General features: G+C 37.5%; 1 protein-coding gene across 1 annotated transcript in view; it reads left to right on the plus strand.

The window, feature by feature from the left end:
* PRKD3 (protein kinase D3) overlaps nucleotides 1-25,832 on the plus strand; it is a 44,979-nt gene that overhangs the window by 4,444 nt on the left and 14,703 nt on the right. The window contains exons 3-10 of the mRNA XM_017806723.1: nucleotides 10,233-10,371; nucleotides 11,987-12,118; nucleotides 12,817-12,974; nucleotides 15,016-15,205; nucleotides 17,939-18,016; nucleotides 20,009-20,192; nucleotides 21,664-21,787; nucleotides 24,559-24,636. Of these exons, the coding sequence (XP_017662212.1) occupies nucleotides 10,233-10,371; nucleotides 11,987-12,118; nucleotides 12,817-12,974; nucleotides 15,016-15,205; nucleotides 17,939-18,016; nucleotides 20,009-20,192; nucleotides 21,664-21,787; nucleotides 24,559-24,636 (1,083 nt within the window). The remainder of the gene's footprint in view (nucleotides 1-10,232; nucleotides 10,372-11,986; nucleotides 12,119-12,816; nucleotides 12,975-15,015; nucleotides 15,206-17,938; nucleotides 18,017-20,008; nucleotides 20,193-21,663; nucleotides 21,788-24,558; nucleotides 24,637-25,832) is intronic.

Raw genomic sequence — 25,832 nt, forward strand, 5'->3', positions numbered from 1 at the left:
TCAGCATGTTAGTTCCTTTCTGAAGAGATGAGTTATTTGGGTCAAATTCTTTTTTTTCGTGTACCCTGTGTGTTAGCTACACCTTTTTGCAGCCATTTTAGGTGCCGCTTTTTCTTTCTATATGAGCTCTTTCTCTTTGTATCTGCATATTTCCTGTCTTCTGTCTTAAAGAAAGATGAAAACAAATACACTTACTTTTCTTTTTCCTTTCTGTTCTCTTGGCAGGCTCAGCTAAACGTTTAGCTCAAGTTCTTGTTATAGCTCAAGAAACTTCTTACATGCTGAGCCTAATCTACTGCAAAACTGATGAGGATTTCATGATCAGTTTTCCTCTTTTGTCTGGCTTTGCTGCAGCTTTTGCTCTCCTGTAGCCGATGCTATGAATAAATGACTGCTCAGTTAAAACATGTTTGCAGGCAGCCAACTGATCAGGAAACAACCTCACGTGTGGTGGATTCATCTTTCATAAGTAGTTTTGCAGCCACTGCCTCTACCCTCTATTTGACAGCAAAAGGTCCTGCCTTGACTTTTTTCTCTTAGATCTGTTGACTGTTACAAGATTAAATATTCTGGATTAGTATATACATAAGACTGTGTGCTATTCTGTGTAGTCATGTGTATGGTTGCCTTTTTTTTCTAATTGAAAGCTTTGAATCTACTGGGTATGCTGTTGAGGCTCGACAGTGTAAAAGCTTCCCTTTCCTGTGGTATTCCACAGCCTGCTTCAACTGCCTTGTCTTGATGTCACTTCAGGGTACTGTGTAGTTTGTTCTTTTGATAGTTCTGTACTTAGCAGTATCTACTTACTGTTGCATTCTTTAATGAATAAAGAGAAATACTTCTTTTATTTGGAATAATAATTTACGATTTTTCTTCTTATTTAAGTGTTATCTTTACTAGAGTTAAATGGACGTTTCCTTACTTTAAAATCACATTTCAGACTTGTGTTTCTCTACATATCTGGAACAAAATAAAACTTTAAGGAGTCCTTCATTTACTTGGGATATTGAACTACCTGCCTACTTGTATTTGAGACTACAATTACAGTATCAAAAATGTTGATTAGGACTAGAGGATCTCCGAGAAGGCTGGATTTTAACATTTGTAAAACTAATTATAGCATCCTTGGACATTTTCAGAAAAATAACTTCATGCATTACCTTTATTTCTTTCAGGGGAAATAATCCACTGGGGGGAAGGTAATCCTGCAAAAGCAGTGTTGGAGAGCGGTTTAGTTAGGAAAAATACTGTGTTTACCTAAAGCGTTTTCATAGCGCTTTATATATTGCCAGACTTGCTATATTGTTGATGGTTACCTGTGCTTTCTGCTTAAGACACAGGTCGTCTGTGTAGCTTGTTTGGGTTTTACAGAAGTGCGATTAGAAGCAGCATCAACAGAACTGAAACTAAAGAGGCATATGCCTGCAAGGAGAGGAGATGAGTAATGCAAACATTTGGTGTGCCTCTTAGCTCTGTTACAAATCTTCTAAACATCAGGAGATGTTTTTACTTTTTAAATGTTTTTCTTTAAACTTGAAATTTTCAAGTTTAAATTTGAATTTGAGGGGCATTATTTTAGGGTTATTATGTATTGAAATGCTTAACAGAAGTCCTCAGAAAAGCCAAATTAAGACTTTATAGGGATACTTCAAAAAGTTCTTGCTTATGGTCTCCATCTTCTTTGTTCATTCCTTATTTCGATTGCTGTATATTAAAGTATCAGACATGCAGTTCTCGGGGGCAATCTGAAGAGGAACCTAAGCATGAACAGTTATGGCTGCTGGAACAGAGGGGGTCTGTTTAGAAGCAGAAAATGTGTAGCAAAATTTGCAGGTGGACAGTGTGTGTCCCTGCACAATGATCAGATGTTACAGAGTCAAGTTCTTAATCCTGTTTTGTGTTGGAATATTGTTTTCTTATTCCTCGTGTGAGAGCACATGAAGAAGAACAAAGGTATTACTAACTTAAAACTAGAAACTTGCAATGTGGTGATGCTTCACTGCCTGCAAACGGAGAATTATGTAGGACAGCATGCTATAAATGCTTTATTCTAGCTTATTTATTTTGTTCTAGTTAAACTGATAGCCATAAGTGAAAAACGTTTGATAGTTCTGTGCTATTACTTTTTTAGTATCGGGACCTGCAAGATTTATCATAACTTCTTCCTTAAACTTAAGAATCTTCAATTTCGTGTTTCTGCAACTTCTCTTATCTACTTTTTTTGGGCTACAGACCCGTCCTTCATCATTTTCACTTTCAGTCATGCTCAGTATTCTCCTTCTTTACATATGTTTCCTCTGATGGTTTTGCTACATTTTGCTCTGAAATAGACCAGTTGCTCTCCTGCTTTAGAGTGTTTGCCTGAAATTCTCCCGATTCTTTAACTGTTGGCCTCTTTTTGACTTGAATACTGATACATTATTTACCCAGGCACTCTGTTTCTTACTCTTCCAAACTAGTTTTTCTACTTCACTGAACCCATCCAAGCAGTCGGCACTTAGCAAAGTCAAAGGGATTTTTTTTGTCTTACTTATTGGATTTTTCTTCTCTATTTTCATCATATTGTGCTCTCGTATGTCTTAAATAAAATAAAAAAAGCCAATCAAACTTATTTTCTCACTTTCTGCCTCTTTTTTCCTATGTCCTTATGTACTTCTAGTGTTTCATTCATGTTTACTACACTTGTTTCCTGTCTATTTATCTTTTTCATATCGATTTTGATTCAGGCTAGTATTATTTTGTGTCTTAGTTAACCTCTGAAAGTAATTTTTCCTTCCATGATCTGCCTGTTTCTGGTTTTCTCTTAAACCTTCTTTGCCAGCAGTGTTTATAATTCTGCTGTTGTTGAAGTCTTCCGTATGCAGTGCTTTGATTTTTTTCGTTTCTTTCTTCAAAGTAGTCTCATATTTTTCTTGCTTGTGTATAGTCTTGAAAACCTTATCTAGCACCTGTTGCTTTCATCTTGATTCCTGTAACTCTTTTTTATTTGCTGTTACTGCTTTTGGTAGCAGTAATATTTTTGTTATGTTATGTATTCATCCTGTCATGATCATTCTCTTTAAACTGTGTCTATAATTGTCTGTCTCTCAACAGCAAATTAACAATTGCGTATAATCTCATTTCTGCTTGATTATTGGCTTTCTTTGTGCTTCTTTGTTCCTTCATCATATTTTTTGGCTATTTTTTTTCTGTGGTCTCTATAGGCAGAGTCTTTCAGGTGTCAAAACAGTATTTACGTTTTCTTACTAATGTTAATTGTCTGATTGTTTCCCACCTCATTATGCTGTTTTGTCTTGAATCTCTGTCAATAGCTTCTTACCTAGGTACTTAATATGTATACACTTCTATTTATTTCTTCAGGACTCTGTACTGGGTAAGGTGTTGTGAACACAGTCACTGGAAGTATAGCTGTGTTTATAAGGAGTTAAATTTTGTATATTACACCTGCTTGTGAGTCTTTCTACTATTTCTGTAGTTTTGTACTTGCATTGTTCTTATAAATGTTGAAGTTCTGGTATTGTTGTATTCCCTGGTTAATAATTTGAATAATCTAAGTTGAATGTGATCCTATTAGTATGTATGCACTTTTTTGATAGTCCTACCTGTTTTTTTAATTAGACTATGTGGGGTTTAATTTTCAATAATTGGAGTATGACTGAAGTCCTTGGATTGTTTGGAAAACTAGCCAGTTTTCTTTGAAAATGAAGCAGACTAGGGCATGAGGAGGAGAGAGATGAGGAGATGCGTTAAAACATTTTGCTTTGATAATCAAGGAGGAGAAAAAAAGCCTGACACGAACATGCAAATGTATCTGTAGAATTTTCTAACCAAGAGACATTTAACTGTATATTTGTATCACTGATTTAACTAAGAACTCAAGTTTTAATGGGGCTGAGTTAAAGTAGTTTGGGCTGGCTTTTCAGTGAGGGCTGCTGAAGGGAAAAAGAAGTATTTACTTTAAAATACTGTAAATTGTCATGTGAAAACACCAAAACATGTAGAATAATATGTGTAGTCTTCCAAAGGTTTGGACACTCTTATGGTAGTGGCTGTCTAACCAAATTGTGGCAGAGGTGTTGACTTAAAGCTTAATATGATTTCTCAAGTGTTAACTGATGTTTTACTAATAAAAGATTGAGAAGTAAAAGTATCATATTACAAGGATCATGTTACAATCCATCCATATTACAAATGGATCTTTACAACTTTTGCAGTAAAAACTTGAGTCTAATAAATAAGTAATGGTACTGCAACCATCATCCTGGTTTTTTTCTCCAGGTTAAGCTTGTAATAATTCATGGTATTTATTTTTGAATGGCTCTAAAGTTAACGTAAATCATGTTCTCTGTCCATCAGCTGTGCTGAAATTTTTTTCCCCTACTGCTCTGCCTTCTTGTCATCTGCTTTCTTCATATGAGCTAAATAATGCAGCAGAGTAAGAGAGAGTTGAGGCATGCTTGTGAAAACATGCTTGTGAGAAGGTGGGAGCTGGGCAGTTACTGGGGGTGCAGTGGTGTTATATGTGGGGCAGATCTGCATTTCCAGTATGGTGATAGGTTTGTATGCTGGAAAACCTAGCCAAGCAGTAGCCCAAGTATGCCTGTACTGAAGCATCTGATGAGGGAAAGATCTGCAACATGTTTGAAGCTAATTGTCTGTGTGATAACGTGATTTGGCACATGATTCTAAAGAGTGGGAGTGAATAACTGGGTAGGGATGCAGGGTAATAGAATGGAGCAATTTCAGTGAACGAAGAGACTTTCCAATGGTGTTTTGCACCATTAGACTTTGGAATTAACTTTCAGTGGTTTGAAGCATTTGTTTTGAGTTATGATGGGTCATGAGATATTGGACCTTGAAACAATATCCTCCTACGCTTTTCCCTAGTGTGAATATTTGGCGAGTAGTCCAGAACTTTGTAAAGCAAGTCCTGGAACCTGAAATAGAGGGATTTTTTCAGTTACTGCCAAGATAGAAAGAAACCTCAGTTGTGTTTTGCTCAGCGATACTGACCACTGTATGTTGAGTTCTTCTGGATACAAAGGACAACGTAATGTACTATCAATTAAAGCTGGTCATACTGCAGTACTTACAGTATAAGCATTCTAGATAACACCAATTGTTTTTCCTCAGTGTGACTGCAATCATGTACTAGTAGTGTTCCTTGTGCTAGTACAACCCAAGTACTAAGGTTTGCATATATTCTTGATGTAAGGTGATGATATCGATATACCAGAGATTAATTTTGGAACAGTCTGTTGCATATGTAGACTTCCCACAAGTGATTTCCTGTAGCTAGATGCTCTTTTGGAACTGTTAACGCTGGGAACAGTCATATTTTCGCTTTTAGGAAACACAGTAATACTGGGATTAGCAATTTATATGCTCTGAGTCACTGTGCAGATACTTTGGGCTTTTATGCAGGAAAGTAATAGCTGTATAATCCTGTAAGATAAAACAGGCTTAAAAAAATTCTGCTTTGAGTTTTGTTTTCAAGTTTACATTATGAGCTCTTAACACTTCAAAGGAACTGGATAGTGTTCTTCCTATGTAATCGAGCATAAGGAAGGCTATAAAAGCTGTACTTTGCTGCAGTACAAGAGAGAAAAATTTGGTAGTGTACAACTTGAACATAGTTCAGCTATTGAACATAGTTTAAGCTTTGCGTAAAATTTTTGTTAAAAGATACTACTTGAAATGAAAAACTTGTTAATCGATGAGGTTATTCTTGGCCAGCAGTCTGCACATAGCCTTCTGGCCAAGGTGCTAGCAAGGAATGCTGTATTCCCGAATGTACTGGGGAGTGGAAGAGAGAGCAGGACGCTGCACGCCTGTAAGGAGCCAAGCTGCTTGCTTGGAGCTGATTGCTCCCCCCATGGAAGCCCGGCCAAGTGCCTGAGACTTGGGCTCTGACAGGCCACCTGCAGCTCATCAGCGCCGGCCATGCAGAGGGCAGTCAGCCAGTGTTTCCACTGCATGGATGCACAGGGCTGCAGTGGGGGCACAGGGGAGTGATCTGGGCTGGGGTGTGTGGGAAGGAACAGTCAAACAGGCATCTTCCTGGTAGGGTCTGTTCTTTTATAACAGAAGGACATGAGGGCGAGGTGGTAAGGAAAGAGCAGGATTTGTTCATAAATCTTGAAAAGTTTTGTTAGGGATAATTGAATCTGACATCCTCCTGGCAGAGGTGAGGCTGCTGCAGCTCTGTGCTCCATGTCCAGTCACGGCCAGTAAGATTGACCACATATTCCTGGTAGGCAGCAGCACTTGGATACAGGTTTCCAGCATATACGTGTGTACACACATATCAAAACAGATCAACAGTGTGTCTATCTGTGAGCTCTCACATGAACACAAACAGCACCAGTGGTCTCATGCTGTACCCTTCTCTGGTGGTTCAGGATGAAGGTCTGTTAGTGGGGAAAAAGACATACCCACGCCCCCAAGAAGAAAACCGTCAACAAGGAAAAAGTTGAGCCCCCAGCAGCCGGACTCATAAACTCTCTGCCAAGTATCAGCTGCTGGATCTTGGTCTTTCCAGTTGCTGGCACCTGGATATTCAAGCTCTTGATTTTGCTTACTCTAACCTCTCCAGTCACATCACAGGTTCCTCCAGCTCTAGTTGCTGGTACTCAGACCCCCCCATACACACACATGTGCTCAGAATGAGAGAAGATTGTCCAGGAAAATATTTAGAAATTGAATTTAATGAAAGATAATTGTTCGGCCCAACCCCTGTTTACAGGTGACCAGCCTTTTTTAATCTTTTTATCCCTTTATTTTTTCCACATTTATTCCTTCCTTACCTTTAGTTCCTTCCAAAAACATTCCATAATAAGTATTGTACAATCCTAATTCCCCAGCATTTTATAATCAGTGCCATACCACTGGACAGCAACCCCTCTCAGCCCAAAAGGTGTTTTAGTGTTGACTTGTCTCGATCAGTTTTGTGGAAACTGGGTCTGACAATGTCCCGTGGGAGCCCTGGAAGGGACTGGACAGGGTATCCTTTCCGTAGAGTCCTTAATTTGGTTTCCCACCTGCCCTTGTTTCTCTGTGCGCCCCTGGCTTGTGGAGATGGGCCTTTGGTGGGCTGATTGCTCCTGTGATGGGTTTGGGAGGCCCTGGGCAGAGTGTTGTAGGGGCTGCCCCACCTGCTTTGTTGCTCTGTGCTGCTTTGTGTGCATGCAGACAAACACTGAACAAGCAGAATAGGTAAAGGAGCTGTTGCAAGGTTCCTCAGCTACTGCCTTTTCCTGTTGTGGATTCAGGAAGATCTCGTAGCAACTGCAACTCATTAGTACCAATGAATAGGTGAAGTCTTGTCACATATAATAGAACCTGTATACGGAGCTATGTTTGTATACGGAGCTATGTTTAGTGAAAAACTTCTTGTACTCAATACTAGTGGAGATTATTCTTAAGTCTTGTTAGATCCGGACTTGTGATTCTGCAGCTCAGTCTAGGAGCTACTAACCAAGCTCAAGCTTGTAAGTAAAAGTATTATCTTTTAGGGGGTTAAATGTTACAATTACAAAACCAGACAATCTTTCAGTCATTTCATCCATGTGTATGTATATTTGTTTTGAAAGAATAGGGCAGTAAATTGTCACAACAATATGAGAAGCATTCATGATACACAGCTTAGAAGGTCAATTTAATTAATCGAGAACCAAATGAGGGTGTTGGTGCCAACAGTTCTAACAATCTGTAATAGATGATTTTGCTTTTACTCTGTAGAATTTAATTTTGCATTTGTCTGGAATTTATTTGAAAACCAAATCTTAATTATAGGCATTATAATGTTATTTACAAACTCTGGAGTTAATGTTGATGCTGCTTTCTAAGGAATGTAGTGTCTCATTAATGATTACACTTGCTGTCACAAAGAGGACTTGAGTATTCATCTCTAACTCTAGTTTATTGTGTCAGCTAATGCTTTTTAGTAATAAAAGTTAATGTAGTGTGTTTAAAACATTTTAACAAATCCAAGATTTGTACATGAAAAGGGGTAAATGGTGCATATGCAGAATAAATGTGGTCATAGCATTTAATATAAATGCTGCTTGGGCAGCACTTATTATGTGACCTCTGGTTACTAGGGTTGGGGGAATATGTGCAGGGATATTCTGGCAGCTGCATAGTATGTTTATGGTCTCAAAGAGTGAAAAAAAAAAAAAAGAGAAACAATCACGTCTCTATCAAGAGAAGGAGACTTAAACCTGTGAAGTATCTTAGAGATTCCTTAAAATCTGTAGTTTATAGGTGGTTCTGTGAACTTAATACAGAGAGTTCACCCTGGTTCCCTGGATTGTGAGTTATCCCTCCTGGCAGCTGAAAGTAATATTGGCATTAATAAAAGAAGTTGTGTTTATCTGCAGGCAGATACATACCATAGTCATGTTGATTTTTATCTCCCTTTTGTTGTAAGTTAGTTTTCAGCAGCATGATGCAATTGATAGGAGTTATCTTGCGGATACAATTGATGGTCATTGAGGTGGTACCTTCCTCTTGTTGATACTAGCATTAAGATATGATACCTAGCTTAACAGTGCATATAGTATCAAGGAACAAAACCTCACAGCACTTATTTTAATGATGTAAATATAACTTGTTTTCTTGTCCATAAAGGCACGGTGGAATTTTGAGTTAGAGCCTAAAATAGGTTTAAGCAGTGTTTCACTTATAAAGAATTGTTAGTTTTCTTGAAAGAATTATTAGCATGCTGTATCTGTGCATGCTCTGAATATGAAGCCAAGTCCTGTGCACACTTGCAGAAATACTGAGACATATTTGGGCAGCACAGCTAATTATCAAGCTTATATATTTGCTTTCCTAATACAAATGATCTTCGGACAATTGGAAAAAGAAGAGTTCCAAAGGCAGATGAAGGAGCCTGCTGCTTTGGCATCAGCCCAGTAAATCAGTTTCTTGGTGCTGTGGATTAAATATCTATTGGTGTCAGTTTAAATTTGCCAGCTCTGTCTTTTGGTTTTATGTGCATTCAGTGGCTCAAATTCGGCCTCTCTTTATGACTGTCCAAGGTAGGTAGTATGCTTTCCAGAGCAGAATTTCCAGAAATTCTTCAGTATTATGTGTAATGTAATTGTGTAGTGTGTGCACACCAAAACAGAGAAGAACAACTTGATATTTCAGATAAAATTACTGCTGTAGAGAGGACATTATTTTCTCTCTGAATGGAAAGAGAGTGTGAAAACAATGGGCATGATGGATACCTTCATTATGTCTCTGATTTGGTAGAACAAATCTTTGATTACTTTAGTGTACAGTTAATATACCCCAAGCTTCATGGGGTTTAGGTCCTGTTACTTATTGACTGTGTAAGATCTAAATTAACTCAGTAAAACTGTAGTCTGTTACCTCATTAATTGAAAATTTCTTGTGGGCTTTTCCATATTTCTTTCCTGCATTCTTCCTGTTTTCTTTTGTGTGTGTGTGTTCCTACCTCAAGTTTGAATTCTGGTTTAAACAAAAAGGCCAGAGTAGCTAATTGAGTGGTACTCATTCATCTCCAGGGTCTGTTCCTGCTCTTTCTCTCTGTGAAATATTTGCTTTTAAGCTTTTCATTTTAAGAAGTCTTCATTTTAGGAAGTTTTGCTCACACTTGACAATATTTTGAGGAGTAGGGAAAATACAAACCAAGAAAGATATTTTTTTCAGTGAAGTGTCATGTAAAAATGGCATGTTACTTAGTGTATCTATTTCCTGTATGGATTTGCAATATTATCTTCTGTCCTTGTGGGGATTTGTGTCCTGAGCTGAATACCTGCCTGACCAGAATATCTGTGAAATAAGGATTACAGGTCATGGTATCCAAGTTAGAGACCTCCATTGGCTTTCACTTGCCAGACTGATTATGCAGGTTTGAGAGACTAAAAACCCAAAGAAATGAAAAGCTTACCTTTTTTTCTTTTCAGCTGTAAAAAAAAGCGTGACTGTTGGGGAGGGCAACAGGGAAGAAGTTGATGAGTTTTAGTATGTTTTGTTCTGGTGGTTTTTTGTTTTGGTTTTTGTCTTGTCATTGTTTGTTTTTTAACTTGTTATGCAACATATTATTTCAGAAGATCCTTTGTTTCCTCAAAAATACGCAGACCAATTTTATTTCCATGAAACACTTTAAAACACTTGAGTTCTGTAGATGTTATTAAAAACATCAATGGATAGGATTATCAAAAAACATGTATTAATTCAGAGTTTGTTTTCTGTTGCAGTTCCCAGAGTGTGGTTTCTTCGGCATGTATGACAAAATTCTCCTGTTCCGTCATGACCTGAACTCAGATAATATTTTGCAACGAATTACATCAGCAGAAGAGATACATGAGGGAGATCTTGTTGAGGTTGTACTCTCTGGTAGGTATTATTGGAACAGTGGAACAATGCTTTATTCAGTAGATTAATAGAAAATAGGACTTCATGGAGCACTATTTTTGTGCCGGCCTTAAGCTCTTTGACTTAAGTCTTATATACTTTGGGGTAGAGGTTTCCAAGAAAATCTGAGTGATACTGGTGCTTCAGTACTCAGTTTTGTTATTTTTTTGTTGTCCTATTTATTCTTCTTCTGGTTTACTATTATAAATAAATCTGAGTTATGCAAATATGAAGTTATATCAATATAATATTATAATTACTTAAGGTGAAATGCAGGTTGGATCCAGAATTTGTTCTTCCAACCCTGTCATTTGTTTTCTTTTGCTTAGCTCTATCTTTTTGTTCTATAGTGTTTGCTATTGATGGCTTATACTGCTGTAAGGCTTTCATACCTGTAAGAACAGACTCTTAAGACTTATTGTAGTACTTAAAAACAGTGTCTTTAAATGATAAAATCCTTAGAATGGTAGTTATTAACCTGTAGTACTCTTTAATAATTGGAACAAAAAAACCCCAGCCCTAACTGTTTCTCATTGCATGTGTTTAATCAATATTCTGTCAAATTCAGTCAAAAGAGCCAGCTGTAGTTCAACTACAAATAAAAGCTGGACTTAGTAACAAGCAGTTTTTTAAGACTTTGAGGATGAAGTGCTAAACTGAGGTTACATTTTAGGAAGAGAGACCTCTTGACTCTCATGGGATTAGACGTGTAAATTTGATCAATAAAATATGAATTCCAGAGCCGTAAGGCTGAGTTCCTTGGCTGCATTTCAAGGCCTACTGTTGTAGGTGTGTCTGGGGTGTTCAGTAATTGATCATCTTGGTTTGAGCTTTTCATTGCTTCTCATAAATGGCATGTTTGGAAAATTTGCTGTGTGTCTTTTGACAATCTCTGACAGTTTCCTTATAGACAGACAGACCTGAACTGAGGCATTTTGTAGACATGTAAATCTCTTTCAGTAGGATTTTTAAAAAAAGAATCTGAATAGGAAGTGTTAGTACTTATTTGATCAAAGAATGAGTAGCCATCAGAGCAAAGTGTTAAATACCTTTTAATTTAAATATATCTATGCTTGTTTAAGAAAAAGAACATTATTAGTGAAGTTTGCAGTGTTCCCTGGAAACTATCCACAGTTCTGTTTTGATACACCAAGAATTCAATCTAATAAACTTTTACTGAAAAAATCCTTTAGAAGATAAAAATCTAACCTGTAGAACTGTCTTTTCTTTGAAAATTTTGTAGATTACAAAACAGCTTGAAAATTAAGTTGCTCTTCTAAATGTTTGCTGTTATTTTTAGCAAAGCTTCTTGTACTTGCCTTCAACTTAGTGAGGTTTTCAGCACTGTGACTCATACTGTTGATTAGTTGTGGCTATTAGCCTACAGAGTCCAATGGATCTTTTTCCTCAGTAAAAAAGTTTACTGAAAACCATGTAGTCTTCTAAATGTGTATTTAAATGGTATACAGTAAAATGCTGATGTCTAAACAGCTCGTTAGTGTTCTTTGAATTAGCCATTTTTAACACAGCATGTTCTTTCCATAAATCCTTGTTGACCCAGTGGTAAGAACCATAACTTACTGCAATTTTTTAAAAGCTTTGGCTACAGTTGAAGATTTCCAGATTCGTCCTCATGCACTTTATGTGCATTCCTACAAGGCTCCAACTTTTTGTGACTACTGCGGAGAGATGCTTTGGGGTTTGGTACGACAAGGATTAAAATGTGAAGGTAAGTCTATGATATTTAGTGTATTTGTGTGTGTGTATATCTGTAGAAGATGAGGAAGAAGAAATTGTATCGTGTTTGGTATATTAGCAAGTGATAAATGTATTATTTCATTGTTGGAAGGGTTTGTGCATCAGAAAGCCCAAGTTCTGATCTTGGCGTTAACACAAACTGTGCATGACCTTGGGCGAATGACTTAAGAAGTGTTCTTGTTTCCCAGTTTGAAACAAATAGCTCGCTTATGACCATGTGTTCTTTGCACAAGGAGCACACACTCTGGAGAGTCTCTCTGGAGAGACTCCCAAAGGGGAATCCCTTTCCTTGTGGCTTTCATCCAGCTGGCTGCCGAGCACTCTGCAGCCTGCTGTCAGGTACTGAAGCTGCCTTCTCACTGGCTTCTCTCTGGCTCTGTGCTCCAAAGTGAGGGAGTGGTGAAAGCCTCCTGGTGGTGGGAGATCAGCTGCTTCCTTGTTTCTCGAGCTGGGCTTACTGGAGACCAGTACTATAAGAAGTACTGCAGAAAAAGCTGTTTCTGTGAATTGCATCAAGAGCACTAAAATAAGAGAATTTAACACAACGCTCTATTTCTGCCTTTACAATTTTTGGATTGTCTTTTTAAAACTGCTTGGTCAAAACATTAGTACAGTTTTTGTTACTTTGAATGTTGGGAGTTTTTTTGAATTAAAAAACTACTCTTCCAGGTTGTGGTTTAAACTACCATAAACGATGTGCCTTCAAGATTCCAAACAACTGCAGTGGAGTGAGAAAGAGGCGTCTGTCTAACGTGTCTTTACCAGGAGCAGGGCTTTCAGTTCCAAGACCAGCACAAGCTGAACACACATCCTCTGCCTCTGAAGAAGTATGTAATGTGAAAGGGGAATCAATTTCTGCTATTAAATTGTTATTAGCCGTTCACTCATGGTTATGTGAACTCTGAGAACTTTGGTTTCAGAATGATAAAACATCTTGCGTTCTTCATAATACAGATTCATTCTGTAACTATGGTATCAGGATAAAATAGTTACTTGGCTAAAGGGATATAAATTGTAGGCTTTTATGCTGGGGAGGAGAGAGTGTTCCTGATATGCTGTTAAGCTTTTCACAGAGTTAATCTAAAAAACCCCAAGCCCTATCAAGGAGGGTGTAGGGGATCAAGGGCTTACAGTAAAAACAGTCATCCGTAGGAGTTCCTTTTTATAATGGTTATGATGATTGCTGAGAGGTTATCAATTATACTGCAGCTATATTGGGATCATAAGACAGGACAGGCAGTGATTAGATCAATTTGTTTGATTGTGCCTTAGTCTTTTCTACTTATCCATTACTTTACAGTGTAACCATTCTTAGTTTAATCATAGTTTAAAATACAAAGTGTATAGCCTAGTTCAAGAACATATTTATTTTAGCTAGAGGCTATAAAAACCTAGTCATGAAAAAATATTCTGATGTTTGTAAATACTGGTAAGATTTATTCAGTGAATAGAGAATTGTAACCATTTATCACAGAATTTAACTTTTGTTTCTATGTGCGTGTTTAGTACCTCTTCGATACCTCTTTTTTGTTATACTCAACGCCTTTTCTGTTTTAACTGCTAAAGTTTTTCTTTTAACTTAATTTCAAAGATTTTTTTTTTTAGGGGATTAATTTTCAAAATAATTTTTAAATTTTCTAAATACTCTTGCCTAACAGGCATGCCACACTTTGGTTTTAAAAACTGATAGCTTGAGGTAGTGATTGGAATTTGGTTTGCCTACCTCTAGTGTTTTCCAGTTTATCCTCTGTATGGGGGTCTGTATGTGCTGTCTGTGAACCTTGACAGGTTGCTTAAGAAATAAAAAAAAGTAATGAGGAAATATTTACCATTTTATCTTCTGTGGAAATAAAGGTTCATACCTACTTTCCTGTTCTCTATAAGGCTTTTCCATCTGGTGTTTTCTTGGTTTTGTTTTACAATACCAGAATGTCCCCTTAAAGCTTCTTGGCCAGGTTGCTTTCTTATCTGGTCACTTTGAGTCAATGCCTCACTTACAACCCCACTGACTTTTTTTTCATCCACCAACAGCTCTCTCTCAGCAGAGCTGCTCTTGAGCTGTTCATCCCCCAGCCTGTATTGATACTGGGGATTGCCCTGACCCGGGTGCAGCACCTTGTACTTGGCCTTGTTGAACTGCATGAGCTTCCCATAAGGCCCACTTCTTGAGCTTGTCCAGTCCCTCTGTATGGCATCCTGTCCCTCTCATGTGTCAGCTGCACCACTCAGCTTGGTAACATCCTCAAACTTGATGAGGGTGGACTCAATCCCACTCTCTGTGGCAATGATGAAAGCATTTAAATAGTACGGGTCCCAGTATGAGCCCCTGAGGGACACCACTTGTCACTGATGTCTATCAGGACACTGAGCCATTGACCACTACCCTCTGAATGTGACTGTCCAACCAATTCCTTATCCACCTAAAAGTCCGCCCATTGAATCCATCTTTGCAGTTTAGAGTGAAGGATGTGGTTGTGTCAAAGGCTTTACAGAGGTCCAGATAAATTACATCTGTAGCCCTTTCCTTGTCTACTGCTGTAGTCACTCCATTGTAGAAAGCCAGTAGTTTGGTCAGGCAGGACTTGCCCCTGATGAAGCCATGCTTGCTGTCTCAAGTCACCTTCCTGTCTTCCATGTGCCTTAGCGTAGCTTCTAGTAGAATCTGCTCAATGATATTCCCAAGCACAGAGGTGAGGCTGACAGGTCGGTAGTTCCCAGAATCCTCCTTGCAAACATGGTTAAAAATGGGTGTTTTGTTTGCCTCCTCACAGTCACTACAGACTTAGCCTGACAGCTGTGACTTTTCAAAGCAGTCATGGCAGTAAAACTGTTTTTTGGTATGCATTATGTACACCTTCTTTATTCCAGCGCTGCTGCCCAGAACCGAGTAAAAGAATTCCCTCTTGGAGTGGCCGCCCCATCTGGATGGAAAAGATGGTGCTTTGCAGAGTGAAGGTTCCACACACCTTTGCTGTTCACTCCTACACTCGTCCCACCATATGCCAGTACTGCAAACGGCTGCTTAAGGGCCTTTTTCGCCAAGGCATGCAGTGTAAAGGTAACAATTTCATTTTCTGCTGCAGTGATAAATTTCAATAAAGGTCTTGTATTTAAAACTAATTTCAGCTTAGGTGGTTTGCATACTGCAAAATAGGGCAGTGTAATTTTTGAAAAATTGTGTAATTTTGAGAAGATTACAGCAACTTTCATTTTAATACACTGTGCATTGTACATTTTTCTGAAAAATAAGATTTAATCATACATGGATTGAGAACACCTTAATTCTAGAAGGATAATTATGAATTAATAAAAACAAGAAGTGCTTCCTTTTGTTCAGTGTCTGTCTTTTAGACTCATCACTAAAGAATTTGTGAATTTTCATTCTATTATTCTAGTACAGGATACTGGTTACTATCTTTTGGAAATATTTTATACTGGTAGGTGCCCATCCTGAACCAGCTTAGACTTCATCAGCTGTGTAGTTTTTATGTAGCATATGCATGCCTTCAGTTCTCAGACTCTTCTATGCAGTTCCTAGGGCATAACTATGACACTGTGATGATCTCCTGGCTCTTTATGGCTCAATAGTGCAGATCTATCAGCTTTGTTGCAGTAAACAAAAGTCTAGTGATGAATCATAAACATGAATATGGAAAGGACTTTGCATTTCTCTCGTGAGTTTGTCGAATGTGAATACCAAAGGTCAGCATTTTGAGAGAGGTCATTTAATACATTTTCAGTTTGCTTTATCAGAGGAGAGAAAAAAAATTTAAACTTACAGCTGTGGTAACATTTTTTGACTAAAAATACTGCTGTCTCATGTAAGTAAGGAAGTAGTTTTATCTTTCGTTTCTGTTGTTATTAATTTGCAGTCTTTGTAGTCTGTTTGAAGTCTGCATCCTGAACTGTTTTTGATTTTTTTTTCAGTCAGTGTGTGTCTTTCTTGAATAGATGTAATATATAAATAATAAAGCCTGAAAAAGATACTTTGCAGTTTTAACATACAGATGCTGCAGACCATGTACGATTGCTGTGACTATATCCAGCTGGACAAGTGGGGCTACCACATCAGTTTCAAGGAAATGAGTGATACTGGGTAAAAATAGCATTTATGGAGGGAAAACAAACCTAGAGAAATATTATGTATATGCATGGGACAGAAATAAGTGTATTAATAGGCCTCTATTTATGCAGTATGATCCTATACTTATTTTCAGTATATCAGGAGTTGATATCAAACAATCCAAATATTTTCATACTGCCTTCTCCTACAGATTCTTAAGGTTTCCCACCAACTTCCTTGTGCATATTCCCAACGCTTGGGATCTTTCAGCAGTCTTATGTTCCTGAGTACCCTGGATTTCTTGAATTCATCCAGGCTACTACTTGGACTCTGAGGATGATCTTTGGGATGTTAAGGCTGTATTCGTGGTAATAAATTAAATGTGCACAGAAACATTACTGCACACTGAGATCAACTGGGATAAAGTGACCTGTGTTCATGAACACGTTTCCTTAGCATCTCAGCCTGGACGGCTCGTGGCAGACTGCCTGTTCTGAGCAATTTCATAGGATGCTCTGGTTTATGAACTAGACCTTGGAATTGTTTGGGATTGTGCTAATGCTGTGGGCCAAAAGCATGCCAGGGGGTATTTGTAACTATTTGCTAGACTAGAGAGTTGTATTGCAGTATCCAAAACTGTTTCCGAGTGTAGTTTAATTTATTAGGATAGACTCAGTTTTCTAGTTCCCTGACAGGGTTTGAAATGTCTCTTTCTTCCAGCCCCCTTCAAACTAGTGAAGCAATTGTATTCCATAATATGGATTGAAACCACTACTATAAAAAAGACAGTTCATGGGTCTGCTAGGATACATCCTTCTAGGCACTCAGAAGCCTAACAGTATTGTATTCTACTTTAGAATTGGGCTTCTTTGCTACAAAACATGGAGAGATAATGACTTTTCTCTTGTCTGGGCTTAAAAGGAAAACACGTTGAGCTTGTTTTAGATAGCAAAAAGAGGCTAAATTATCAGTATTAAAACAGTTGTGGGGGCAATAGGGATTTTTGAAATTCATGGTGATGATAGAGTTGAAAATTACAGGGATGGTGCTAATAAAGGAAATTCCTGTTAATACCACTAATGTTGTTCAGGGGGCTACATCTGATACCTCGGGTACAGAAATGGCACACATCCAGGTTAGATTTCATCTCCATTATCAGGTCAAATCTGGTCATAATGTTTTTCTGTCTGCCCCGTGTCAGCAGACAGAAATGGAGCTTAAGTAGTCAGCCAGATCTGTAACCTGAATGGTAGGGGAACTGGACTTTGGTATTTACTGCAGAAGACATTTGCTCTGTGATATAGGTGTGTGATTTTAGAGCCTCTGATGTCTGCAAGTCTTAGTTGGCAGGTGGGGAAAAATGTTAGAGATGAGACATTTAAATCATATAGCAATGGAAAAAAGGATGTGGATCAAATGAGAGAATGGGAAAAATTACATCATGATGGAAAAAATAGCTACAGAGAAAGCTAGAGAAGTAGAAAATTATTTTGTACTGGAAGGGGAAGTGCTGACATAATAAATAGTGGTGGGACAAATCAACATGTGACATCAGGACAAGATTGTTAATTTCCTCCTGGAGGTGACCTCATTGGTGCTGTCTTTAGTTACATGCAAATGTATGAATCTGAACTGAAGCTTGCGTTTGGAAGTAGTGAATTGTAGAATGTTAGTGTCTGAGTAGGAGTGAGGTTCTGATATCATGGGCTTATTTGTCTTTTGTTTTAGATTGCAGATTCAACTGTCACAAACGCTGTGCATCTAAAGTACCTCGAGACTGTCTTGGAGAGGTGATTTTCAATGGAGGTAAGATGAGAAACATGCTTTCAAATACTGACAGATCTTTTTAGGCTGAACAAGATGCATTAGCATTTGGTTCTGTCATCTTTGGATATTTTACATTTTTTAATTTTATCTTCTCAGTTTTTTCACCTGTGGTCACTGAAAATGAAGAAGTTTCACTGTAAAACCTACACTTTCGTGACTTAAATTTTACTTATCCAGTCTTGGCAAGTTTAGTACGCTTTGCTTGAGTTTGCTCAAGGGAAATGAAAAATCAAGAAGTCATCCCAATGTACAAAATTTAAACAACTGTTGTGATCAATCTGCTCATTGTTCACCATGAAATATATATTTTAAAATGAAAATATTGGAAGACAAGTACCATTTTTTATGACTTTCTCATATCCATGATTTTTAGTGGCCAGAGTTAGCCCAGCAGTTTAAGGGATGAAGGAGAAAGAAAAAAAGCAACCCAAGGCAAACCAAAACAAAGAAGCCCACTCTAAATTTTGGAAACCTCAATGAAGTAGGGCTATTTTCTGAGTAGACCTTTCAGAATTGAAAGAGGAACGCAGGAAACAGTTTGTGGAAGAATTTTTAGTGTCTTATTCTTTTAAGTTTTAGATCAGTGTTAAGTTGATAAAATATGAAATGGATGAGCAGACAGGGAAGTGCATTAAAAACTGGTTGAATGAGTGGACCTATAGAGTGGTTATCAGTGGCATGCAGTCTAGTGGTAGGCTGGGAACTAGTGGTGTACCCAGGGGCCAGTACTGGATTCAATCCTGTTCAACATCTCAATTAATGATCTCGATGATGGGGCAGAGTGTACCCTCAGCAGGTTTGCTGGTGATACGCCAGAGGGTTATGCAGCCATCCAGAGGGACTTCAACAGGCCGGAGAAATGAACTCAGGGAGACTGTGGGATCAGATGACCTTCAGAGGTCCCTTCCAACTTCAGCCATTCTGTGATTGTGTTGCCTTGATCCTTGTCACCCATATTTTTGAGTGGAATAAAATTGGTGACATATAGCAGTTCACACCAAACTGTACAAGTTGATTCAGAGGCCTGGGCAGCAGCTCTGTTAGCCATTGCAAAATGTATCCCATCCATTCATACCTGCCTTCTCCAGCTCCAAGGCTCATGCCTGGATCTTGAGGTTGGTGGCCACGAGCAGTAATGTGCAACATGATGTTGCTGCAGCCTGCTTTTACCACTCTTGTGATGCTAAGGTGCTAGGGCACATAGTTTGGGAACTACGGTTTCATATAATTCTTCTGTGGATGTAAGGAGTCATTTAGTTCTTGTTCTTTCTCCCACTCTTAAATTGAGTTTGCATCAGATAAAAAAAAAAAAAAACAAACGAAAAACTCCAAACCAACCAAACAAAAATACCCCCCACAACCCCCCCAAAAAAAAGCTACAGATGAAGGTATTTTTGTATCTTAATTCTTAGTTTTCTGCAGTGCAAGTTGTACACCTTTTGGAAACACTGAACTTCTGCCAGCAGAAAATCAGATGCGAATAAGATGTGTTATGCTTTTCTTTTTTCCTGCAATACCACAGCCCTCCCTATTCTCTCTTTTGTTATTATGGGCTACAAGGGCAACAACAGCAGAGTTGGGTTTCTGTTGATGGAGAATTTCATTTGCACAGGAATAATTCTCTGGGTCATCTCTAGCCATTGAAAGGTTACTTTGTCCTCATTACTTGTGAAACAGAATTACGTAATGAGATTTAGGTTTAGACTTTAAGCTATTCGCTGTTTCTTTCAATATGGTTCTTGTTTTAGTTGGATCTCTCTTGGCATTTAGTAAAACCAGATTGATAACGTTCATTAGCGTATTCTGCATCGTTCAGCAAAAATGTGAAGATTTTATATTTTGTGATTGTACTTTTATATTTATTTGCATAAATGTAGACTGAAGAAAAAAAAATCTGTGAGTTTTGAGGGATTTTAGTACTTTTTTAAAATGTGTGTTTGAACTAATATCTGAATCATGTGTTGTTTCCAGAACCTGCTAGCCCAGGCCAGGACTTGGATATGCCAATGGAAGTCGATAGCAGTGAAATGAACAGTGATGGTAGTCGAGTTCTAGATGATGCTGAAGAGCCCTCTCCTCCAGAGGACAAAATCTTCTTTATGGATCCATCTGACCTTGATGCTGACAAAGATGAGGAAGCTGTCAAAACAATCAGGTAAGTCATAAGGTGGATGTACTTTTTTCAATATTGTAAGTTAAATGTTTCTGATTAGCCCAGTTTTACTGCTGAAAGTCTTTTTTTCATTTGTGTGGGTCTTGTTTTTGTTTTTTTACTTGAAAATACTTTTTAAAGTTCTCCTGTCTCAAGAAAATCTGAAACATAAATAAATTAAAAGAATATAGTCGCTCCAATTGCAAAAAGTGTTGTGCTATAACTGTTCAAAACATGGTAAAATTTATGGCTTAACAAGGTTAATACATGATTAAGGTCTTTGTGACTTTAGCCTAATTTAGTTACTGTTATATGTGTGGACTTAAAAGGAATTAGTTGAGATATTTTAATATTTGCATCATAGTCTGTAAGCATTTTAGGCAAAAGTTTGCTTTATTTATCTTGAATGTGATTTTTCTGAAGTTTTTTTGTCCAATAACTTACATAGTTCCCTAAGTCAAGTTTGGTCTCTTGCTGTATTATTCTGAATAGTGTCCTCCTATTTTTCTTAGTAATTCTTAAGGACATAAGAGCAGTTGTATTTGGTCAAGCTAAAGGTCATTGCAGCTCAGGGCTTAATAGCAACTTTGTGAGGAAGAGCATATAGTGATATCTTCACAACTTTCAGTGATTTATAGCTCAAGGACTTCCTGAGTTGGAAGTAGCATTTACCCCTAAGTAGGATTTTTCCATTTATTTCTGATCAGATTTGAAGCAATTCAGGGATTTTGGCATGTACAGCATCCCGTAGCCAATTCTATGGTGTAACTATATGCCATGTTAAAGCATCTTTACATTTTTGAGTTTGAATCTACCTGGTGATTTTGCGTATTTACAGATGTTTGTTAGTGCCACATGTAGGAGGTCTGGTAGACAGGCAGCTTGGTGGTTGACTTAATCTTCAGTGCCATTCAGACCTGTACATTTTAACTAATGACTCTGAATATTAGAGATTGTCAAATCCTTGTCTGCAGGACACTTAATATCCTTGAGTGTTGACGGAATTTTCTAGTGCAGTTGTGATTTGAATTAACACACCCTTTTATGTTTTCATAAATTGAAAGTATGCTTAGATAGGGAGCTTCATAGTGACCATATTAAGAACCAGCGTAGTCAACTTACATAAACAAGAGAAAATAATAATTATGCTGATGTTAATTATATTTTTATGCTGTATTAAGACAACCTGTCTCAGCAAATTGTTTTGAGAGAGGATGATTTCTGTAGGTGTCCTCACTCTAGTGTGGTTCTTCTGTGTTTCTCAGAGTAATTTAAGTACTGCAATACTTGCCCTAGGAGAGCTAGTGGGAGCTAATCAATACCTTATCAATTTCATCCGTCAACTAAATTTGTATGGGAAGAAAAGGTGCCTGTTCCTGAAAATTATGGACTAAATGTGTAGTACTGGTATAACTGCAGTATTGTTGTATTTTAACTTGTTACATATTAAATTGTTGTATCTTCCTTTTTTTAGTCCTTCAACAAGCAATAATATTCCTCTCATGCGAGTTGTACAGTCAATCAAACACACAAAGAGGAAGAGCAGTACAATGGTGAAAGAAGGATGGATGGTTCACTATACTAGTAGAGACAACCTGGTCAGTTACTTTAGTTTCTTTGTACGTTAAGTTAATTCTCTAAACCAGTGTATTTTATTTCTAATTTAAATTTTCTGATTTACAGTATCATTTTAAAGACCTTAGCTATGATGTTAATTATAAAGAAATGTGGTGCAAGGGAGAAACTGTAGTTAATTCAAAATTCTTCATGTGGTGATTGAACAGTAGTTTTCCTTCTCTTTAGGAAGGAAAAGCATCTCTAAATTGTCTCAAATGAATTGCATGTGTAGTATTTCAGCTTTCCCAAGATGATAATTTGGAATAATTTGCTTATGTCTTTTTTCTCTTTAGCAGTTGAACTAAATATTTGTATCTTTTTAAAATTTTATTACAAGAAAATATGGAAATCATTACAAAATGATGAGTACTGAAGTGGTTGACAATATTATTCTAATGATCTAGATGTTTATAAATATTTATGTGTAGATATGGGAACCCTTCATTCCTCTAGTAGTTTACTCTGCCTGTAAGTAAGCACTATTAAATACCAGCCTCTCCCCCTGAACAAACTCACTATTCCTCTCAATGTCAGTGGAATAAAGAGTTGTGGCTTGACTATATTGGTCATGGATGCATCCTCCAAAAAGACTATGTTGTTTGTTGCCTGTGCTACCAATAATGATCTCTTAATTAAGCCTTCTTAGGCAAGCTCCTTGGTTTTGTGTGTTGGGGAGGAAGACAAGGAAGAGTAACAGGGTTCCTTAGTGTTACCTGATGAGAGATAGGGAATCCTCTTGTCTGTTGGTAGATGAATGAAAAAGATGAAGTCAAGAAGTTCCCAGACCTCGTGGAGAATTATGTCATATTGAGACTGTTCATGAAAGGCAGCATAAATACATTTGCATTCTTTTCACTGTGGCGTCTGACTGAAGGGGACTTAGGGAATTTAGAGAGGAAAAGTTATTTAAGCACTGCTGAAATCAAGCTTAGGGGTAATAATACTCAGGTTACTGTAATATTTTCACTTCTTGTGATCATCAACTAACCTGACCGCTGTAAGTGATCTGTCAGAAACTGCCTTACAAAGCATTTCTTTCACGTACAGTTTCCTAATACCTAGATGTATTTATCACAATCCAAAATAAGTATCTAACATATTTCAGAGGAGATTAAAGTCAAGGGTACATAACAGTCACAATTATCATCAGCTAGCTATGGAAGAACTAAGGCCAGGTAGCAGACAAAGGTGAGTAGTTCTAGCAGAACTGTTCAGGGCAGACCTGGTATTCAGCTCTGATTTAAACTTTCAGTACAACCACTATGTTTTTCTGTGGACTTTTTTTGAACCTCCTCATAGAACAGTTATCAGATGATACATCTTAGCTTAGTTTGATTTTCCTCATCTGTCCGTCTGGCTGCTACCTTGATGACATCTACTGAAAAAGGCCATACAAATAAGGTGGAGTGTTCTGACCCCAAGCAACGTACCTTCAGCCAAACAAGATCTCATAGAGCTTCCTAATGGGAGGAGACTTCCGTACTAGGCATTACAACATCGGCTATTTCCCTTGACTGCTCCATTCTCAGCAATGTCAGGCTGTTTCCTATTCCTGAGACAACTTGGGCTTTCTATCAGTTCCGAACAGGTTCATTTTAACAGCAGTGTCTATATGCGTTTTGTGGTCCCTGGATAACAAGATACTCACTCTTTATAACGTGGATTTTCTGTATCGTCATCTCTATTCTTTTCCTGACCCTGAGCCCATCCTTTCTCAGAATAGGGTATGGAGCAGATTTTGAATCCCTGAGTAAGTTACCAATCTGTTCCTTAATTGCCCTCCTCAAAAGTCTTTCCTGATTCGTGACTTAATAAAGAGTATGTATGTCCAAAGGACAGGTTTAATCTTGTGGTTTCATCCATTTTCCATTCAGTGCTGTGTGGGAATTCCTTTTAGTTAATTTAGTTAATTAGTTGTGAATTCCATTCACAACCGAGCTTTCTTTGTCTAACTCCTATAGGTAGTTTTAGCTTCCCCATGACTGAAGTGATTTAAACTCTGCTTAAATATGACAAAAATGCTCTGCTTTTAATATGTCAAAGTTTATATAATATAATAATATTTCAAAATTTGTCATCCTGGGTCAGAGTTAAGGGTCTTGGATTTCTGTCACAGAAAAATGAAAATGGGTTTCTAACTATATGAGCATGGTGCAAGCAAAGTATATTAGATTCATGCAGCCGTATTAACTTTCTAAATGCTTCTTTGTTTTGAGGAATATTCTTCCACTTAAATTACAAGACAGTAATGTGCAACAGTTTATTCAGATTACTTTTTGGTGGAGAAGATATTTCTCATTGGTGGAAACTTCCACCAAATGGCTGTTTAGTCTTTCTTGATTCTTTTTTTTTAACATCCTGAAGTATTTTGTCCATTTGAGTCTCATAATGTGTCTGTTACAACTGTTACTAAATTAAAATAATTCAGATTTTTTGAGCACATGCACCTAGAGTAAAACCTGTATAGTAACTGTTTTTTCCTGTATGAGGTAAACACTGTTGTCACTGCTATTACTGTAAGGTAAATGATACTTTAGCTGTTTTGTTGAAATGATTTTTGAGCTTTTTTTTCAATTAAAAAACCCCTATATTCCCAAAGTTTATTTTTTAATTTCTGTAGTCCAAGATGCAACTGTAGATTAATGCTAATTGATTATCTTAGTAATTTAAGGCATTTCTAATTTAAATAATGAGATAACAAAAGCCACTTCAGTGATTTATTCCTTATGTAAGTGTACTCTGCATTTTGTAGAGAAAAAGACATTACTGGAGACTGGACAGCAAATGCCTCACACTATTTCAAAATGAATCTGGAACAAAATATTACAAGGTAATTAATTATGAGTAATAATTCTGTTTCACTTGATGTACTCAGTGCTTTATAGGTCTGAAATCTACTTGTGAGAAGTATTATCTGTGTTTCCCCATCTCTTTTTTAATCAATACTGTGCCCAGGTTAATTGTTGGCCAAAGCCTGTAAGTGAGAAGGACCAAGACTAACTCTGAGAAGGTGCTTGCAGCTGCTGTTCTAATTCCCTTGAGTATGTCTCTCCTTACATTTTGCATGTACTGTTCTCCTGAATTACCTGGCACATTAAGCTTTCCTCACAATTTGGTTGCCAGTCAAATAAAGGCTAGGATTTTTTGTTCTCCAAGTAGTGACTGAAAATTTGCATGCTTATGTATTTTATTTCAAGGTTCCCAAAATTAAATTATTCCCAACTGTACAACTGAAAGTTGCAAACAAGTTTTAGAAGAAAACTTACTGTTCAGCCTGGAGTTTATATAAATGAAGCTTAGTGTATTGTTGATGTAGTATTGTGTTCAGTGGTGGAATATTCAGAAAATGCATTTGAATGTATAAACAGGATTTTCCCTTTCTTGTCTTATACCTTTAGGTGTGGGTCCAAATCTTGCAGCTTCTTCCTTCATAGCATCTCTAAGATCAAGCCTTTTCTCTGTACACCCAGCTAAACTTGCCCAGATCCTTGTCATCCCTATCTTGACCAATGCAGTCTCTTCTCAGACCTCTCTGATACTTGTATTGCCCTGTGCATTCAAAACACAGCTGGTAAAATATGTTCCTTGCTTGTTGCTCCGTTATGTCACTGCTTTCAGTCCTTTGACTTGCCCCTTTGCATCCCTTGTTTTAACTGCTTAGATCTCAGGTTGTTTGTCTTTTCTGTTAGAGTCATTCACAGTTTTTGCCTTTACATTTACATTTACTTGCTCTTCATCTTAATCAGCTACTGTCTCTTATCCCTCTAATGCCAACCTGGTGTTCACTTGCTTGTTTACTACTCTTGCAAGTGGTATGCACCTGCACACCTTCCCATGGATGTGGAATGTCCTCCTCCAGCTAGTGTGAACTTGTAACCCTTTCTTCTTTCAGATCTGTTCTCTAGTACTACTTTTTACCATGGCCTTAAACTGACCGGGTGGAGGAGTCAGTATTAATTGTTAATATCTGTATGAAAGAATCTTTACCCAAAATGATTCAGATGCATGAAGCAGTGCTTATTAGCT

The sequence above is a fragment of the Lepidothrix coronata genome, unplaced genomic scaffold (assembly GCF_001604755.1).
Source record: "Lepidothrix coronata isolate B3197 unplaced genomic scaffold, Lepidothrix_coronata-1.0 Scaffold16, whole genome shotgun sequence".
Lineage (NCBI taxonomy): Eukaryota > Metazoa > Chordata > Aves > Passeriformes > Pipridae > Lepidothrix > Lepidothrix coronata.